This window comes from Felis catus, chromosome B3 (genome assembly GCF_018350175.1).
Source record: "Felis catus isolate Fca126 chromosome B3, F.catus_Fca126_mat1.0, whole genome shotgun sequence".
In the NCBI taxonomy this organism is placed as follows: domain Eukaryota; kingdom Metazoa; phylum Chordata; class Mammalia; order Carnivora; family Felidae; genus Felis; species Felis catus.
This window is the reverse complement of record NC_058373.1, coordinates 107,533,236-107,551,539: the sequence shown is the minus strand read 5'-3', so window position 1 is coordinate 107,551,539 and position 18,304 is coordinate 107,533,236. Positions and strand designations below refer to the sequence as shown.

The 18,304-nt window shown below is 36.5% G+C and overlaps 1 protein-coding gene across 15 annotated transcripts in view; it reads right to left on the bottom strand.

The window, feature by feature from the left end:
* SLC38A6 (solute carrier family 38 member 6) overlaps positions 1–18,304 on the bottom strand; it is a 75,907-nt gene that overhangs the window by 26,565 nt on the left and 31,038 nt on the right. For all 15 annotated transcript variants that reach the window (XM_045060015.1, XM_045060007.1, XM_045060009.1 and 12 more), the window contains 3 exons: positions 17,812–17,890; positions 7,350–7,432; positions 6,825–6,883 (listed from right to left, as the gene is read on the bottom strand). In XM_045060015.1, coding sequence (XP_044915950.1) covers positions 6,825–6,883; positions 7,350–7,432; positions 17,812–17,890 — 221 coding nt within the window. The remainder of the gene's footprint in view (positions 1–6,824; positions 6,884–7,349; positions 7,433–17,811; positions 17,891–18,304) is intronic.

The window sequence follows — 18,304 nt, the reverse complement described above, 5'->3', positions numbered from 1 at the left end:
AAAATTTTATATAGTGATAAAACAAATTAAGGACAATGTACACTTTTAGGATAAAGTTAATAGTGAACTAAAGAATTGCTTTGAACTCAAGCCCTCACCAAGAAAAAATAAATAAAAGGGTAAACTAAGCAAGTTGCTTTTGATATTTCTTTAAGTTTTCAATATGGAATACAACTACGTAGTGGTCAACTTACCAAGAGGAAAGAAAAAAAATCAAAAGCAGTAATTTCACATCTTTTTTTTCTGATACGTTTTCAAAAAAAGATGAGGATGGGGTAGGATAGGAGCTAGAGCAGCATGGTGGCTACTGGTCTCTGTCTGCAGCCCTACCCCAAGTTCAGCACCGCACACCTTCCCCTTGCTAACAGTGTGTGTGGCAACTGCAACCATGTACTGAACACCTGTGTACCAAGTACTTCGACAAGGTTGGAATGGGAGCTATCTCATTTATTTCATCAGCTTTTATTACTTGGCTTGCAAATCAAAACATCTCATAACAATGCTCTGAAATACAATATAATGAGTTTTTCATTCATTTTCAATGAATTTCTAATTAATGAAAAAAAAATCATTGGCAGCTTGGCTTTATATTATTAATATTAAATCGAGCTACTATAGCTAATTTCCCAGTAGAGACCTATCCCAAGTCTGAGCCTACATGGTGGGATGGTGAGGTGTGCTGTCCTACAAAGTAGAAGTACAGAACGAGAATAGACACCCAACAACAGTGACAGGGAGCCCTTGCTCAGGCTGAAGGTACAACATGGTAAGAAGGTAACTCCAGGGGTTAGAAAGACAAAGGGAAAAACAGGATTAAGTTCACGGGCACAAAAGACCCTTCCTTTTCTCTGTTTCAAGTCCTTTCCACCTTTCAAGGCTCAAGTTTAATTTCCTTCTCTTCTCTCAATTCCTGCCATTCTTATTCTGAAGCAAATAAATCAATACTCAATTATATACTGTCTTCATTGTTCTCTATTGTTTCCCATTAATTTTTCTTACGAGAGTGACAGATCCTTAAGAACAGCATCCACAAGTCTATAATGCCTCACTCAGTGCTCACAACAAGCAAAGCTTCTGACTAAAAGCCATCCAAATTGTTTTCTATTTTGATTAATGGCTTACTAAAATATTACTTAGAATACTTATCTCTACTCAAGACAGAACTTTTGGAAAAAACGGCAATCCATTTGTTTTCTAAAATGGACCCAAAAAGGTCGATCCATCTAGTTACTGTCATTCGGAGCCACTGATAAAACTGACTTTAAAAAGTTTAGATATTTCAGGGAGGCAGAATGTTATGTTAAATTTTTACGCAAAATAAGGATCTGGGACAACAGACAAGGCCATAAGTTTTGCTTTCTGTCTGGCGGCAGGCATCAGCTCAAAGGTCAGCCAAGACAGGCGCTTACAAGTACATCCAGGAGCTATGGAGAAGAGCAGTCCGCTGTAATGAGCTTTCTTCTCAGGGTGCGCTGCTGGCAGTATGGCCAGCTCTCCGCGGTCCACGGGGCCCTCACCCAATCCAGCCTGATAAAGCCCCCAGACTGGGCACAAGACCTAGCAAGGTTATGTCATATATCAGATTCGTGTGCGCCACAGTGGTTGCAAACACTCAGTTCCTAAGGGTGCAACCTAGGGCAAGCCTGGCCATCACGGTGCTAACCGGCCAAGATTGGCCCAAAGCCTTTAGTCGGTTGCAGATGTGTGGCTAGACCACTGTGGGGCTCTGAGAGTCCTGAATTCTAACTGGGTTGGCGAAGATTCCACATACAAATTCTTTGAGGTTACCTTCATTGATCCATTCCCTTAAGCTCTCAGGAGAATCTTGACACCAGTGGATCACCGAACCAGTCCACAAGCACAGGAAGACATGAGAGCTGACATCTGAGGCCACGAGAGATATGGCCTTGGAAAGGGTCACAAGTTCCACCACAGTTAGTGGCTCTCGCTGTGCAGCATGGAGGAGACACAATATTCCCCAGCTCCACCATTACTGCTAATGTAGGTCATGTTTGTAAAATTCTTACCTAATAAACAATTTAGGACAGTCATGTCTGCTTAAAAGTGTTCTTTAATTTGTCTGTTAAAATGAGTTGTCTGCAGATTGTTCCATAAATGCACTGTCAAATTATGAAAGTCAAAGAAGGATAATGTTTGAAGACTGTAAGTGATGGTGTATCTTGTTTCTAATAAGATAAACACTTTTGTCTTTGCTTTATCTTATTAGGGAGTTTATATGTGGGTGTTTAAAATGCTGTTTGGACTCAGATATCACCTCACACCAGAGTGGCCAAAATGAATGAATCAGGAGACTATAGATGCTGGAGAGGATGTGGAGAAACGGGAACCCTCTTGCACTGTTGGTGGGAATGCAAATTGGTGCAGCCACTCTGGAAAGCAGTGTGGAGGTTCCTCAGAAAATTAAAAATAGACCTACTTTATGACCCAGCAATAGCACTGCTAGGAATTTACCCAAGGGATACAGGAGTACTGATGCATAGGGGCACTTGTACCCCAAAGTTTATAGCAGCACTCTCAACAATAGCCAAATTATGGAAAGAGCCTAAATGTCCATCAACTGATGAATGGATAAAGAAATTGTGGTTTATATACACAGTGGAGTACTATGTGGCAATGAGAAAGAATGAAATATGGCCCTTTGTAGCAACGTGGATGGAACTGGAGAGTGTGATGCTAAGTGAAATAAGCCATACAGAGAAAGACAGATACCATATGGTTTCACTCTTATGTGGATCCTGAGAAACTTAACAGAAACCCATGGGGGAGGGGAAGGGGAAAAAAAAAAAAAAAGGAGGTTAGAGTGGGAGAGAGCCAAAGCATAAGAGACTGTTAAAAACTGAGAACAAACTGAGGGTTGATGGGGGGTGGGAGGGAGGGGAGGGTGGGTGATGGGTATTGAGGAGGGCACCTTTTGGGATGAGCACTGGGTGTTGTATGGAAACCAATTTGACAATAAATTTCATATATTGAAAAAAACAAAAAAACAAAAAAAAATGCTGTTTGGTATAATAGGTGTAAAATAAATTCTGTAAAAGTAGAATGCAGAAGGTAGCCACGTGGGTCTGTAGGTGCGTGTAATGAAACCTACACTTCACTGGGGTGATATAACGCCCTGCTGGTTTCCCCTCAAATGGCTGTTTTTAGGGGTTTGGTAAGAATAAGCTTTTTAAATTGGATTTTGCTTGGAAATGTGAAGAATATCCTTATCCTTTATCATGATCATATGCAGAATAATAAAGTTAACCAGGGCCAACATTTTTAGGTTTAATGCAATATTCCATTTATGTAACTGCTGCTTCTGAAAGAATCGTTTAAAAGAATGCCACCACTTTTAGGAGAATTAAATAAACCTGTTGTAAGAAGGTTCTCTTACAAATAAAAATACCACTGAGGTTCACATAGAAGGTGGAGTCTCCTGATTCTATCCCGTGATTCCATGGGATGTGTAGGAGACTGAATTTTATACAAAATCGTCAGTAATGCTATTTACACCAGTGTATATTAAAACTGATAGAAACTGGGGGCACCTGCATAGCTCAGTGGGTTAAGCATCTGACTTTGGCTTAGGTCATGATCTCATGGTTCGTGGGTTTGAGACCCGCATCAGGCTCTGTGCTGACAGCTCTGAGCCTGGAGCCTGCTTCAGATTCTGTGTCCTCCTCTCTCTCTGCCCCTACCCCATTCGCGCTTTGTCTCTCTCTCTCCCTCTCAAAAATAAATAAAACATTAAAAAAATAAACGGACAGAAATTGAACATTAGGTAAACAAGATAAATTTACCTTAAGATTCCTTATCTAGTAACCAATGCTAGGATTGGTAAACGGTAGCCATCAGATAACCTTTTAAGTGTGAGGATAAAAAATTAAAGCTGGCTTTGATCAGATTTTTTTTAAAAAGACTGCAAGCTTTACTTACATTATTTAGGCAGTGTAATTTAAGAAACAGATTTCTGGGCTGATTTTTTTTTGAAAAATGTAATATAGATATTATATAGATTTACAAACACAAATTGACAAAAATAATAAATGAAATCATTGACACCCTTCAAAAAAATCTGAGCTAATATATACAGGCTTCCTTTCCCTAACCACTAGTATTTCAAAATCTAATTATTTAGAAAGTCTAAAATAAATATGACAATTAGAAGGAGCATTAAAAAAAGGTGTACAGTATCTTCATTGTCTCATTGCAGATCAAATTTAAATTGTGCTCACAGGTAAAAATCTGGGCAGATGGTTTATAAAACGTTAGAATAAGTGCAGAAAAATGGTATTATTTCCATATGACTGCTACAGTAAGAAATCTGCACCGAATTTAAGAGTACCTGCCAGAAATGAATACTGTGAAAACTACAATAGACATCTTGTATCAATACATTTCACATGCTTCAAGCTATCGGCTATAAAAACCAAATTATTCTTACCTATGCAATGCTTGGATTGCCAATTATCTGTGAGGAAAAAATTCAATGTTATCTAGACTGATTCTCTTTCACATCCATATGTTCATTTGCATACATAGGTCATTCCTAACCTTGTAGACACTTCTCAACAATTAGATTATGAAAGTGGACTACTTTCTAACACCATATAGAAAAACAAACTCAAAATGGATTAAAGATCTCTACTTAGGATTAAATGTGAGACCTGAAACCATAAAGTTCCTGGAAGAGAACATAGGCAGTAATTTCTCTGACATCAGCCACGTCAACATTTTTCTAGACATGTCTCTTAAGGCGAGGGAACTGAAAGCAAAAATAAACTACTGGGACTACATCAAAATAAAAAGCTTTTGCACAGCAAAGTAAACCAGCAAGAAAACAAAACTGAATGGGAGAAGACATTAGCAAATGATATATGTGATAAGGTGTTAATATCAAAAATACATAAATAACTTATACAACTCATGCCAAAAAAATAATCCAATTAAAAAATGAACAGAGGACTTGAATTTTTCCAAAGAGGACATACAGATGGCCAATAGACACACAAAAAGATGCTCAGCGTCACTAATCATCAGGGAAATGCAAATCAAAATCACAGTGAGATATCACCTTACACCTATCAGAATGCCTAAAATCAAAAAGACAGGACATACATAGCAAGTGTTGGCGAAGATGTAGAGAAAAAAGAACCCTCAGGCACTGCTGAAGGGAATGTAAACTGGTACAACCACTGTGGATAACAGTATGGAGGTTCCCCCCAAAATTAAAAATAGAAATACCATATGACCCAATGTTCCACTACTGGGTATTTACCCAAAGAAAACAAAAACACTAATTCGAAAAGATATATGCACCCCTACGTTTACTGCAGAGCTATTTACAATAGCCAAGATATGGGAGCAACATAAATATTCAAATAGACAAATGGATAAGGAAGATGTGGTGTGTGTGTGTGTGTGTGTGTGTGTGTGTACGTAATGAAATATCACACGGCAACAAAAAAGGACGAGATAGTGCCATTTGCAACAACATGGATGGATTTAGAGGGTAGTTTGCTAAGTGAAATAAGTCAGACTGAGAAAGACAAATACCATATGATTTCACACAGGTGGAACCTAAAAAATCAAATGAATAAACAGAAAGTAGAATCAGACCTATACATACGGAGAACAAACTGAGGGTTGCCAGAGGTGAGGGGAGGGGGATGGGCAACACGGGTCAAGGGAAGTGGGAGACACAGGCTTCCAGTTAAGCAATGAATAAGTCACGGGGAATAAAAGGTACAGCATAGGGAATATAGTCAATGATATTATAATAGTGTTGAATGGTGACAGATGGTACTAACACTTGTGGTGAATATAGCATAATGTATTAAGTTATGGAATCACTATGCTGTATACCTGAAGCTAATGTAACACTTTTTGTCAACTATACTCAAAAAATTAATAAAGTACCACTGCAAAAAAAAATCCACTTATGGTGAAAATAACTGTGGTTTCCCTTTTCAGTGCGGAGCCTAAAAAGTCTATGTTCATGGATGTCACCTAAACTTGTGGTGGTAATCATTTTGCTATATGTGTAAGTCAGGTCTTTATGCAGTACGCCTTCAGCTTAGTGCTGTATGTCAACTGTATCTCAATTAAACTGAGGGAGAAAAGAGTCTGTGTTCAGTTCATTTACTTCTAAGATACAAGTCAGACAATCTGAGGGAGGGAGGGCAATGATTTTTAACGCTGATAAATTCAACAAATGATTAAATGAAAACGCTTTTGAGTATTTTAGTTTTAAGAGCATCCACTGAAGTATAACTATTTCTGGACACTAAAACCAGGGTCACTTCCTCTTCATTTAAATAATCCAAAGTTGTTTTATCCTCGTATCCCAGAAGACAGTTTAACCTAAATTAAATGCCTCCTAGATTGTTGTGATAGCTTGAAACCATGGCTCTATAATATGGCTCAACTACTGGTATACTGTGTTGTTGCTCATTTGGGTAGCATTTCCTTTCACTCATCTTTCAGTAGCAAGGGAGAGTTCAATCACATACACACACAGCATTATATGGAAATAAACTGAAACACACACCTACATAAAGAATTAGACTTCATCTTAGGTTTTAACACAATCAGTGTGCTCTCCTCTCTAGTGAACCAAGAGATACCGAAGTTGAACTGTGGCTTTAGCTCAGCCTCTTCAAAAGAGATACAACAAAGGAAATAATTTTGTGTCCTAAAGGGCTTTTTAAATAACACAATGAACTAAAACTAACAGAAAACAGAGTTGAAGAAAAAAGAAGACATTGACACAGTAAGTTCAATTTTAGTGAGGAGATAAGCAATGTACTCTATTTCAAACTTACCACAACAGCAAAGAACACCATAAAGAAAAATGATAAACTACTCGTGTAGCCAAGAAAGCCTGTAAAATAACAGTAAAATAAAAAGCAATTTATAAGGAAAGTGTTCCTAACGTACAGCAAAAGCTATACATCTTGGGCATGTTTTCTATTACAGTGCTTGGTATCTGGGGCTTAGGGCTGAGAATAACAACATTCCAACTATCTGTCACAGATCATTTATGCAGCTCTGTACAGCAGAGTTGGAACAGGCTTACCACTAATGGTACACTGTAAGGAAAGGCTGCTCTTTAATGTTCCGCTGTAAAGATTTTATTTTAGTAGGGCAGACAAAATACTACTGCAAACCAAGTAATGGGCTAACTAGGCAAGGCTGAAGGCTGAACAACCTAAAATAAGTCCGAGTTCAAAATTATTCACCACTACCACCCTTCTGCTAAAAATGTGGTACTGTGAAATTTAAAAACCCCTTAACATTATCTTCTCTCTCTTCCAAACAAAAAAATGTTCTCTTCTCTAAAGACTTACCTATTTTAGGAAGAAGTGCAAGAGGGAACACAATGCCAACACAAATGATTATTAGTAGTATGTGTCCATCAAGATACCAAGACCTATTAGAAAAAAAAAAGTCCTATTTTAGGCACAGGAATCCACTGTTTGTGTTTACACACACACACACACACACACACACACACACACACACACACCCATTACAACCACCCACTAAGAAAAGTCTACTTCCTTTTAGTAAAATACGTTCTAGTGAAATCCTATTATTCTTATTAATGAATCTTCATTTAAGAAAGGTATCAAAATAATGAGATGCCATTTTTCAACCACCAAATTAGCAAATATTTAAAAGTAAGATAATAGTCAATGTTGGTGAGGAGTGACAAGGTAAGCACAAAACTGGTGAAGGTAAAAACTGCATAAAAAAATACAGAAAATCAGAAACAAACATCTAATACCATGACAATTTTTTTTTTAATTTTAAGTTTATTTATTTTTTGAGAGAGAGAGACAAGGGAGGGGCAAAGAGAGAGGGAAAGAGAGAGAGCATCCCAAGCAGGCTCTGCACTGTCAGCGCAGAGCCCCATGCAAGGCTTGAACTCATGAACTGTGAGATCATGACCTGAGCAGAAACCAAGAGCTTGACACTTAACTACTGAGCCACCTAGGTGCCCTTAAGACCATGACGATTCTAAAACAAATTATGTGACTAGGGAACAATTTCAAAAAAGAAATTTTTGTAAGTATAATAACGGAATGAATACTCAGTAAACATCATAAATATATATAGCATGATAGCAATTTTGAGGAAAGGATAGATTCATTAAAAATGGAAAGGAACTATAACCTATTGATAGCCATCATCTCTGGGTGATAGAATGATGAGTAATTTTTATTCTTTACAGTTTTCTACATTTTTCAAATTATCAAGAAAGAGCATGAATTACCAGGAAAAAAAGTACTATATTTTTCATATAAAGGCATTAGCATAGTAAATGAAATAAAGGCAAGTTAAAAGTGTGTGATGATGTATTTGATTACTTAAGAAAATTGGATGAACATTAAAAAAAAAAAAAAAAAAACGGTCAGAAGGACAGATTTAAAATACCAGAAGCAGATATGTCTATGTGGTAGCAATATGAGCAATTTTTATTTTCTCCTGGTTTACATATAGATGGGTTTCAATTTTCTAATATAAAATACACGTGTATAAGTTTTAAAACGTTAGAGTTAATGCCCCAAGAATTTAATAGTAAAGATTTCACTTTAGTATGTAAAGGACAAACAATTCATGCAAGAAGTATAACTAGTAAATACACACAAAGAAAAATCCAATCTCTGGTGCTAATTTAAGAAATAAAAATGAGGCTGTTGAAATTAAACTAGTAAAATTATTTTAAAAACAATATTCAAGGATGTGGCACAGTTGATCTTTCACGCATTGTTAGTGATCTTGTCAATTACTACTACTTCTGGGAAAACAATTACAATATGTAGCAAAAGCAATAAAAATATGGTAATCTAAGAAAATAATCTATAATATAAAGAATTCTATGTGCATGAAACTATGAATATAACATTATTATAATATTAAGAAGCTGGCAGGAAGTCCTATATATTTAACAATAGAAAATATTAGGTCAATTAACAGCATATTCAGTGGAATGTTATGCAGCTTTAAAAAAAGGACAATTTAGTGAAATGGAAATGATAAAAGTATAAAATATCTGGTTATTAACTATGTTTAAAAAAGCTTGAGAAAAATTAAAAGGGAATAAAATAACCATGATTAGGTAAGAGATGGTATTATGCATGATTTTTATTTTTTATCTGCCTTTTCTAAATTTCCTGTAATCATTTTTCACTGAAACATACACATATATACACACACACAATAGTAACAAAGTAAAATTCATGCCAATATGGGAGCTAGAGTATCAAAGACAATAGGGATTATTTGTCCAAATCATATGGTAGATGCTCTCAGAATTCCCAGTTAGTGAAAATGCATCTTCTTTTTCTACCATGTAGCTAAAGTCTCCCACTGGCCTGTTAAATTAAGAAAATGGATAGGGGCATCTGGATGGCTCAGTTGGTTAAGCATCCGTCTCTTGATTTCAGTTCAGGTCGTGATCTCATAGTCATGAGACTGAGCCCTGCGTCGGGCTCTACACTGGGCATGGAGCTTGTTGAAGGCTCTCTCTCTCCTTTTCTCTCTACACCTCTCCCACTTGCACTCTCAAATTAAAAAAAAAAAAAAAAAAAGAAAGAAAAGAAAACGGACAAATTCCTAGAACCATACATCAAAATTGAATCATGAGAAATAGGAAATACGAACAGAGCACTAATGAGTAAGGAAAATGAATCAGTAATCAAAAGCTTCCCAACAAAGAAAAGCCCAGGACCAGATAGTTGTAATGATGAATTCTACCAAATATTTAAAGAAGAATTTATGTCAATTCTTCTCCAACTCTTCCAAAACTCTGAAGAGAAGGGAACACTCCCAAATTCATTTTACAAGGGCAGAATACTCTAGTATCAAAGCCAGATAAGGATACTACAAAAAAAAGAAAACTACACATCAAAATTCCTGATTAATACAGATGCAAAAATCCTCAAAAAAATATTAGCAAACTGAATTCAGTGGCACATTAAAAAGATCATATACCATGATCAAGTAGAATTTATCCCTGCAATACAAGGGTGGTAGGACATATGTAAATCAATAAATGTGATACAGCACATTAATAGTATGAGAGAGAAAAATCATATGATCATCTCGACATATGAGAAAAAGCATTTGACAAAATACAATAACCTTTTATTTTTTATTTTTTTTTTTCAACGTTTATTTTATTTTTTGGGACAGAGAGAGACAGAGCATGAATGGGGGAGGGGCAGAGAGAGAGGGAGACACAGAATCGGAAACATGCTCCAGGCTCTGAGCCGTCAGCCCAGAGCCCGACGCGGGGCTCGAACTCCCGGACCGCGAGATCGTGACCTGGCTGAAGTCGGACGCTTAACCGACTGCGCCACCCAGGCGCCCCACAATAACCTTTTATAATAAAAGCTTCAATAAACTAGGTATAAAAGGAACATACTTCAACATAATAAAGGCCATACACAACAAACCCATAGCTAACATCATACTCGATAGGGAAAGGTTGAAAGCTTTTCCCTAAGATCAGGAACCACACAAGGGTGCCCAATCTCACCACTTTTCTTTTTTAAAATTTTATTAAAAAAATTTTTTTTAATGTTTATTCATTTTTGAGAGACAGAGAGAGACAGAGCATGAGTGGGGAAGGGGCAGAGAGAAGGAGACACAGAATCTGAAGCAGGCTCCAAGCTCTGAGCTGTCAGCACAGAGCCCCATGCTGGGCTTGAACTCACGAACTGCGAGATCATGACCTGGGCCAAAGTCGGACACCCAGCCGACTGAGCCACTCAGGCGCCCCCCACCCCCCTCATCTCACCACTTTTTTAAACATGGTACTGGAAGTCCTAGCTAGACAGCCAAATTGGAAAAGAAGTAGTAAATCTATTTTTATTTGCAGATTATACGATCTTATACACAGGAAATCTCAACCAAAAAAACTGTTAGAACTACCAACACATTCAGTAAAGTTGGAGGATACAAAATCAACTTACAGAAACCAGTTACATTTCTATACACTAACAACAAAATATCTGAAAAAGAAATAAAGAAAACAATCCCATTTATGACAGCATCAAAACCAATAAAATATGTAGGAATAAATTTAACCAAGGAAGTGAAAATTCAATACACTGAAAACTGTAATACTTTGATGACAGAAATTAAAGACACAAATGAAAAGCTATCCTGTCCATGTTCATAGATAGGAAAAATTAATTTGTTAAAATGTCCACACTGCCCAAAGCTATCTATAGATTTAACATATTCCCTATCAAGATTTCAATGACACTTTTTATACAAATAGAACAAACGATCCTAAAATTTGTATGGAACCACAAAAGATCCCAGATAGCCAAAGCAAAAACAAAGCATCACTCACACTTCCTGATCCTAAACTATGCTACCAAGCTTCTATACCATTCAAAATAGCATAGTTCTGGCTTAAAATAGACACATAGACCAACAGAACAAATAACAGAGCCCAGAAACAACTCTGTGTCCATATACAGCCAACTAACATTTGACAAGGGAGCCAAGAGTGTTCAATGGGGAAAAATTTTTCTTTAATAAATGGTGCTAGGAAAACTGGATAAACACATAAAAAATAAAAAGGACCCCTATCTTATATCACTCACAAAAATTAACTTAAAATGGATTAAAGACTTAAGTGTAATATCGGACCATAAAACTTCTACAAGAAAACATAGGAAAGTGACTCCTTGACATTGGTTTTGGCATTTATTTTTTGGACATGACATCAAAAGTATAAGCAACAAAAGCAGAACTAAGTGGCACTACATCAAACTAAAATGCTTCTGTACCGCAAAAGAAACAACAAACAATACGAAGAGTCAATCTATGGAATGAGAGAAAATATTTGGAAACCGTATCTTTGGTAGGGAGTTGATATCCAAATTATATAAAGAACTCATACAAAGCAATAGCAAAAAAAAAAAAAAAAAATGAACAATCCAATGTAAAACTGGGCAGAGGAAATGAACATTTTTCCAAAGACGACATGCAAATGTCCAACAAGTATATGAAAAGGAGCTCGACATCACTAATCTTCAGAGAAATGCAAATTAAAACCACAATGAGATGTCAGCTCACACTTGTTAGTATGGGTATCAAAAAGACAAGAAATAGCAAGTGTTGGTGAGGAAGTAGCGATAAAGTAATCCCTGCGCACTGTTAGTGAGAATGAGAATTGGTTCAGCCATTATGGAAAACAGTACTGACGTTCCTAAGAAAATTAAAAATAGAACTACCATATGATCCAGCGATGCCACTTCTGGGTGATATATCCAAAGGAAAACAGGATATGGAAAAGATAGCTGCAGTTCCATATTTATTGCAGCATTATTCACAATAGCCAAGATATAGAAACAACCTAAGAGTTTGTCAGTAGATGAATGGATAAAGATGTGGGATATGTGTGTGTATATATGTATGTATGTATCTATCTATCTATCTATACACACACACATACATAATATGCCATATATATAATATACATATGGAATAATGGAATATTATTCAGCCACGAGAAAGAAGGAAATCTTGCCACTTGTGACAATATGGATGGACTCTGAGGGTGTTGTGCTAAGTGAGATAAGTCAGGCAGAAAAAAGATCATTATTGTTTATCACTTATATGCAGACTCAAAAAAGGCCACACTCACAGAAACAGAGTAGAATGGTGGTTACCAGGGGTGAGGGTGGGGGTGGGCAAGGGAACTGAGATGTTGGTTAAATGGTACAATTTGCAATTAGAGGATGAATAAGTTCTGGGGATCTAATGTACAGCCTTCTGATTGTAGTGAACAATAATGTATACCTGAAAGTTGCTAGGAGAGTAGATCCTTAATAGAACGTGATGGAGGGGTTAGTTAACACTACTGTGGTAATCACACTGCAATATAGAAGTGTGCTGACATGTTGTACACCTTAAACGTATACAATGTCATAAGTTATTTATATCTCAGTTTAAGAAAAAAGAAAGAAAAGGTTTTCCTCTACATGGGTTTCCACCCCTGGCTTCTGACATGGACTTCATCATGCACTGTGCCCTTTTGTACCCTGGTTTAAGAGGAAGTCCTCTGTAACGTATCTTTCCCGGGTATTGTTGGGTGCCAGCAACTTCCTCTTAAACAGAGCAAAAGAAGGAGCGGCAGCAGAAATAGCACCATGATGACACCTTTCCCTTTTTCACTCTAATTCATGTCTTTAGGAAATGCATGTGTCAGAACCCAAAAACCTATGCACAAGTATTTCTAGCACTAATGGACCCAAAGATGTGCTCTCTGCATTTGCACATGCCTCTCAATTCCTGTATGCAGGAGGACCTAAGAGCACACATATTAAGAATACAAAATGACGAGGCACCCGCGTGGCTCAGTCGGTTAGGCGTCCGACTTCAGCTCAGGTCATGATCCCACAGTTCATGAGTTCAAGCTCCGTGTAGGGCTCTGTGCTGACAGCTCAGAGCCTGGAGCCTACTTCAGATTCTGTGTCTCCCTCTCTCTCTGTCCTTCCTCCACTCACACTGTTTTTCAAAAAAGGAATCAATGTCAAAAAAACAAAAAAAAGAATACAAAATGATATTGGGCATGTTCCTCTTCTAGTCACTCTTGTATTCAAGTGTCAAAATGGGAACTTCAAAATATCCCTCATTGAGGAACACCTGGTCACCAAATTTCTGAAAACAGCAAAAAGCCCAGGGCTCTCTGCCTAAAACCGCGCTCCTTCTGGGACCCAATATCAGACCCAGACCACTGCAGTGTCAGGAGAAAAAAGACCCAAAGGAGCACCAAAGCAGATTCCATCTGACAGTTCTGCTGTTCCTACTGTCATGAAGGTGGAGTTGTGCAGAGGGCATATTAATCTTTAGGACCAAAGACTCTTTTCTCTTGCGTAAGAATAAAGGAACACTTTAAGTCCTGAAGTTTATAACTTATACAACTTATATAACGTATTACAACTATATCAGACCACAATTCACTCATGTCCAAAAGCCATGAGACTGCCCAAAGCACTTAACTGTGGGACTAAAGACAATGTCACCTCCTCCCGGCAGTCCCTCAGAATCACAGTTATGGTATGTTAGTGCAGACTAACACATGCCTCAGATACTGCCTCCTTTTTCTCAGAACAGTGCTTTCCTTTAAACTGTCCTCTTCACAGGACTGGATTTTAAATTCCTGATACAAAAAGAACTTTATTGGGGTGCCTGGGTGGCTCAGTCAATTCAGTGTCCAACTCTTGATCTCGGCTCAGGTCATGATTTCACGGTTCGTGAGATCGAGCCCCACAGCAGGCTCTGTGCTGATAGTGCAGGATTCTCTCTCCCTTCCTCTCTGGCCCTCCCCTGCTGGCGTAAGCTCTCTCTCTCAAAGTAAATAAATAAATAACCAACAAACAAATAAAACTTTATTGCAAAATATAATTTCTCTGTCCCTGGCTTGGCTACTGGTTAATCATGTCTTCTTAAGGTACATTAATAAAGCCAATTGCAGATACAGTGCTTTTCTTTACCATTCAACCATAAGGCAATATAGTAATGCACAGTAAAGTTAGTTTAGATTTGATGTGCATGTCACAGTCAACTGAATTGTGTTTGGCGATGGATAGTTTCCAAAGAGAGGTGATTAAACTTGCAAAATAAAACCCAGCCTGAGAAATACAAACCAGTAAAACATAATCTCCAAAAGCACCTATTAAATAAGCATCTTTTATAAATCAAAATTTTAGAAGAATATACTAACCTTAAATTTTTTCCTAAGGGGGAAAAAGAATTATCTAACCGAACCCCTGTTTTCCTACTGTAATCTAAATATACATTCCTTTAAGCCAAAAGAATTAGAGTAAAAAGTTTTATACTTCCTAAAAAACTTGTTTGATCTGTGGATTTAATCCTATATGATAAAAATGTTCCAAGTATGAAATATAGAGTTTAAATCCTTAGCTGTATTGCAAATGCTTTGGCATGCAGATGCTTTTTTCCATATTTTAATGAAAACCAGATTTATTTATAAGTTGCTTTAATTTCATTCTCGAATGGAATGGAACAAGAGTATCATATGTTCTGAATTAGGATCTTACTCACATCCCATATCAATTATGTAACTCAAATGCAAGACAACTTAATTGTGTCAATCATATTCCCCTGACAAGATCATTAAATGTTAACAGAGAGCTTCCAACTTTTAACAGCCATAGATTTTTAAAATATAAATTATTCTGTGAAAAATACCAATGCCTCATACAAGTTTGGGATTAAGTATTATAGTTTCTGACTTCTAACAGTAATTTTTGAAATCAGAATATTGTGAACATACGGTTTCTTTTTGATAACATCTTTTTAGAGGTTTATATTTCACAAAGGTACATCAAATCTCACAGAAAATAAGCACACCTGAAAGACCTTAACTGCAATTTATTGTCAAACCCTAAAATAAAAGCATATCAATATCATATTGACTCAGAAGAAATACTGCTATGTAACTTTTAAAATACACTGCCCTAGACAGTTGTTAATTACCATAACATTTGTTTCTTAATTATTTTACAGCATCAAGCTTTAAAGATTCATGATTTATCTATATTCTGACCAACTAATATAGTCTCTTATTAATGTTCTTCAAAATTCTGAAGTCCAAAGTAAGCAAATGTACATTTCATGTACAACAAGATGAGGCTGTCCAAGAGATGTGCAATTTTCCAAAACCGAGATGATACAAACTGGCCACAGTATTTTGAAGTATAGCTTTAAAAATCGATTTCTGACATATAAAAATACCATTGTAATCAATTTTCCACTAAGATGAATAAGATGGGAGTTTATTATTATTTTTTTTAGACAAACCAGAAAAAAATCCCAAGCAAATTGCAATTGATTTAAATTGAAGCTATGGTAAAAGTATCGCATTTACAGAAAGAAGACCTAAATTTTAGTGGCAGTTCTGTCTTATGCTACCTTAATTATTTCTGAAATTTTATATACATTTTTATCCCTTCTCTTTCCACAAAGACATCTGACAATAAAAATTTAAACAGAAGTCACCAAATCCAGGAGCAAGAAGAAGGCAAAGCACATGTGACAACTATTAGGATTAACAGTTTATGCAACACATTCAAATTTGACTCTGACCTTCCTGGCAGAGCAGACAGGGCAAATTCACCTTTCATGTAGTTATTATTATTGAAATTTCTTTATTTTTAATTGCGGGTATATTTGACACACAACATTACGGAATTTCTTAATTCCCCACATTTACACTATGCTATCAGCTTACAAAAAGCATTTGAATATATAATATCTTGTTTGATCATATCAACAACTTTCTTAAGAAGTTGTTCTTAAGAGGGGCGCCTGGGTGGCGCAGTCGGTTAAGTGTCCGACTTCAGCCAGGTCACGATCTCCCGGTCCGTGAGTTCGAGCCCCGCGTTGGGCTCTGGGCTGATGGCTCGGAGCCTGGAGCCTGGTTCCGATTCTGTGTCTCCCTCTCTCTCTGCCCCTCCCCTGTTCATGCTCTGTCTCTCTCTGTCCCAAAAATAAATAAACGTTGAAAAAAAAAATTTTTTTTAAAAAAGAAGTTGTTCTTAAGAACACTGGTACCCCCATTAAGCCAGATGAAGAAACCCAAACCACAGAATTAAGTCATATGGCCAAAAGAAGTAAAACTTCTTGAGGTCATTGAATGTCACATGGATAGAACATGTCTCCTTACTCTTAGTCTAACATTCCTGATTCTACTTCTCATGGCCTTGAGTTCTTAGCCCTAAACCTTAAAATAAACCTGTCACATAGAATTTTTTTGAGTAATAGAAGTTGTCCTCATTATTTTCACAGCGATGCAAAAGTGAATTTAACACAGCTATTTCTTATAGCAATTGTTCATCAAACTAAGAGCATAAAATGTAAAAGTAACTAGATAAAGCTGTAGATGAGGCAGTTGTGAACACCAAATGTGATAATGAATGTGGAAACCCTATAAACTGTAAAGTACTACACAAAGGCACAATAGTTTCTGCTGATGAAAAATCATGCGGGACTTCGATTCCTATTCAGATCTGAAGTACACCATACTTTCCTTATAAATATGTATTTGCAGTTGTCTAAGTAGAGTTTTTTCATGGAAGCCAAGTTGCAAAAGCTAAAAAGTTAATTTCGAAAACTTGCCCTTCAGTCCAGAACAAGTTCACATATTAGAGCACAACAGCCAAATATTTACATCAAAAAGTCTGATAGGTTTTTGTATTATGGTTTAGAAATTATGTGAAATAACTTGATGACATTTAAAAGAATTTATTCTGTCTTTTCGAGTTTATTCTTCGCAAAGTTTCTTTTCCTGTGCAAGGAAAAACAGAATTGTTTTTTTTCCCATAAAAAGAGATGAGTCAATAGTCTTTAGAACCCAGTATTTTTTAAATAAGGGAGAAAGGAAGTATAATGTGGTTTAGTATTGTTTATAATATTGTTAAAAAACAGGAAATGAAATAATTAAATCCCTGCAAACCATTTATTTTTTCAAACCCTGCTTTAGAATAGAAATTCACAAGTGTGGCTGTAACTTTATCACTGTGGTTTGCTGAAAAGCGACAGCAGTATTAACCACTCCCTTCCTTTGTTTAAGACCTTTACGGGCAGGACTTTCCACTAACCCCCATTCCCCACCTCATTTTTTCACCAAAAGAAGAAATTTCTCCTTTTTTCTTCTCCAAGAAACAGTTCCTTCCTGTCTTTGCCTAATATACCATATCATGAATAAATACTTATTGAATTAATAAATTAATGGACACAACGGGAAATATTTTTTCTTACCCAGTATGGCCTCCTGACAAAAATTCTGAAATAGCAGCAGGAAGCTCTGTTTTAATAATTACAAGATATGATGACATAGCTGCAAAAAAAGATAAAAACAGTTTCTATTAGAATTCTATACTTCTTAACCATTTAAAGAATAATTTATACAGAAACACAGATGTCCATTAGGGCTTTGACAACATGTGCAAGATTAACTCATACTGCATTACCCCAAAGGTATATACACGCCAGGAATGGAGATAAATAACTGTGTAGAGAATAACTGGTAGCTCATTATAGATGCTTTGTTTACATTTCAAACCCAAGACAAACTATTTAGGTAAAAGGAAGGGTCTTAATTACAGGGAATTTATAAATGAAAAATTTTTTGATGTTTTGCACACGTTTGTATGTTATCAGCCCTGTTCAAGGCATTAGAGGTTAGTTTAGCAACAACTGATACAGAAACAGGAGTTTAATAAGTACTAGAGAGAGACCCCCCCACACACAC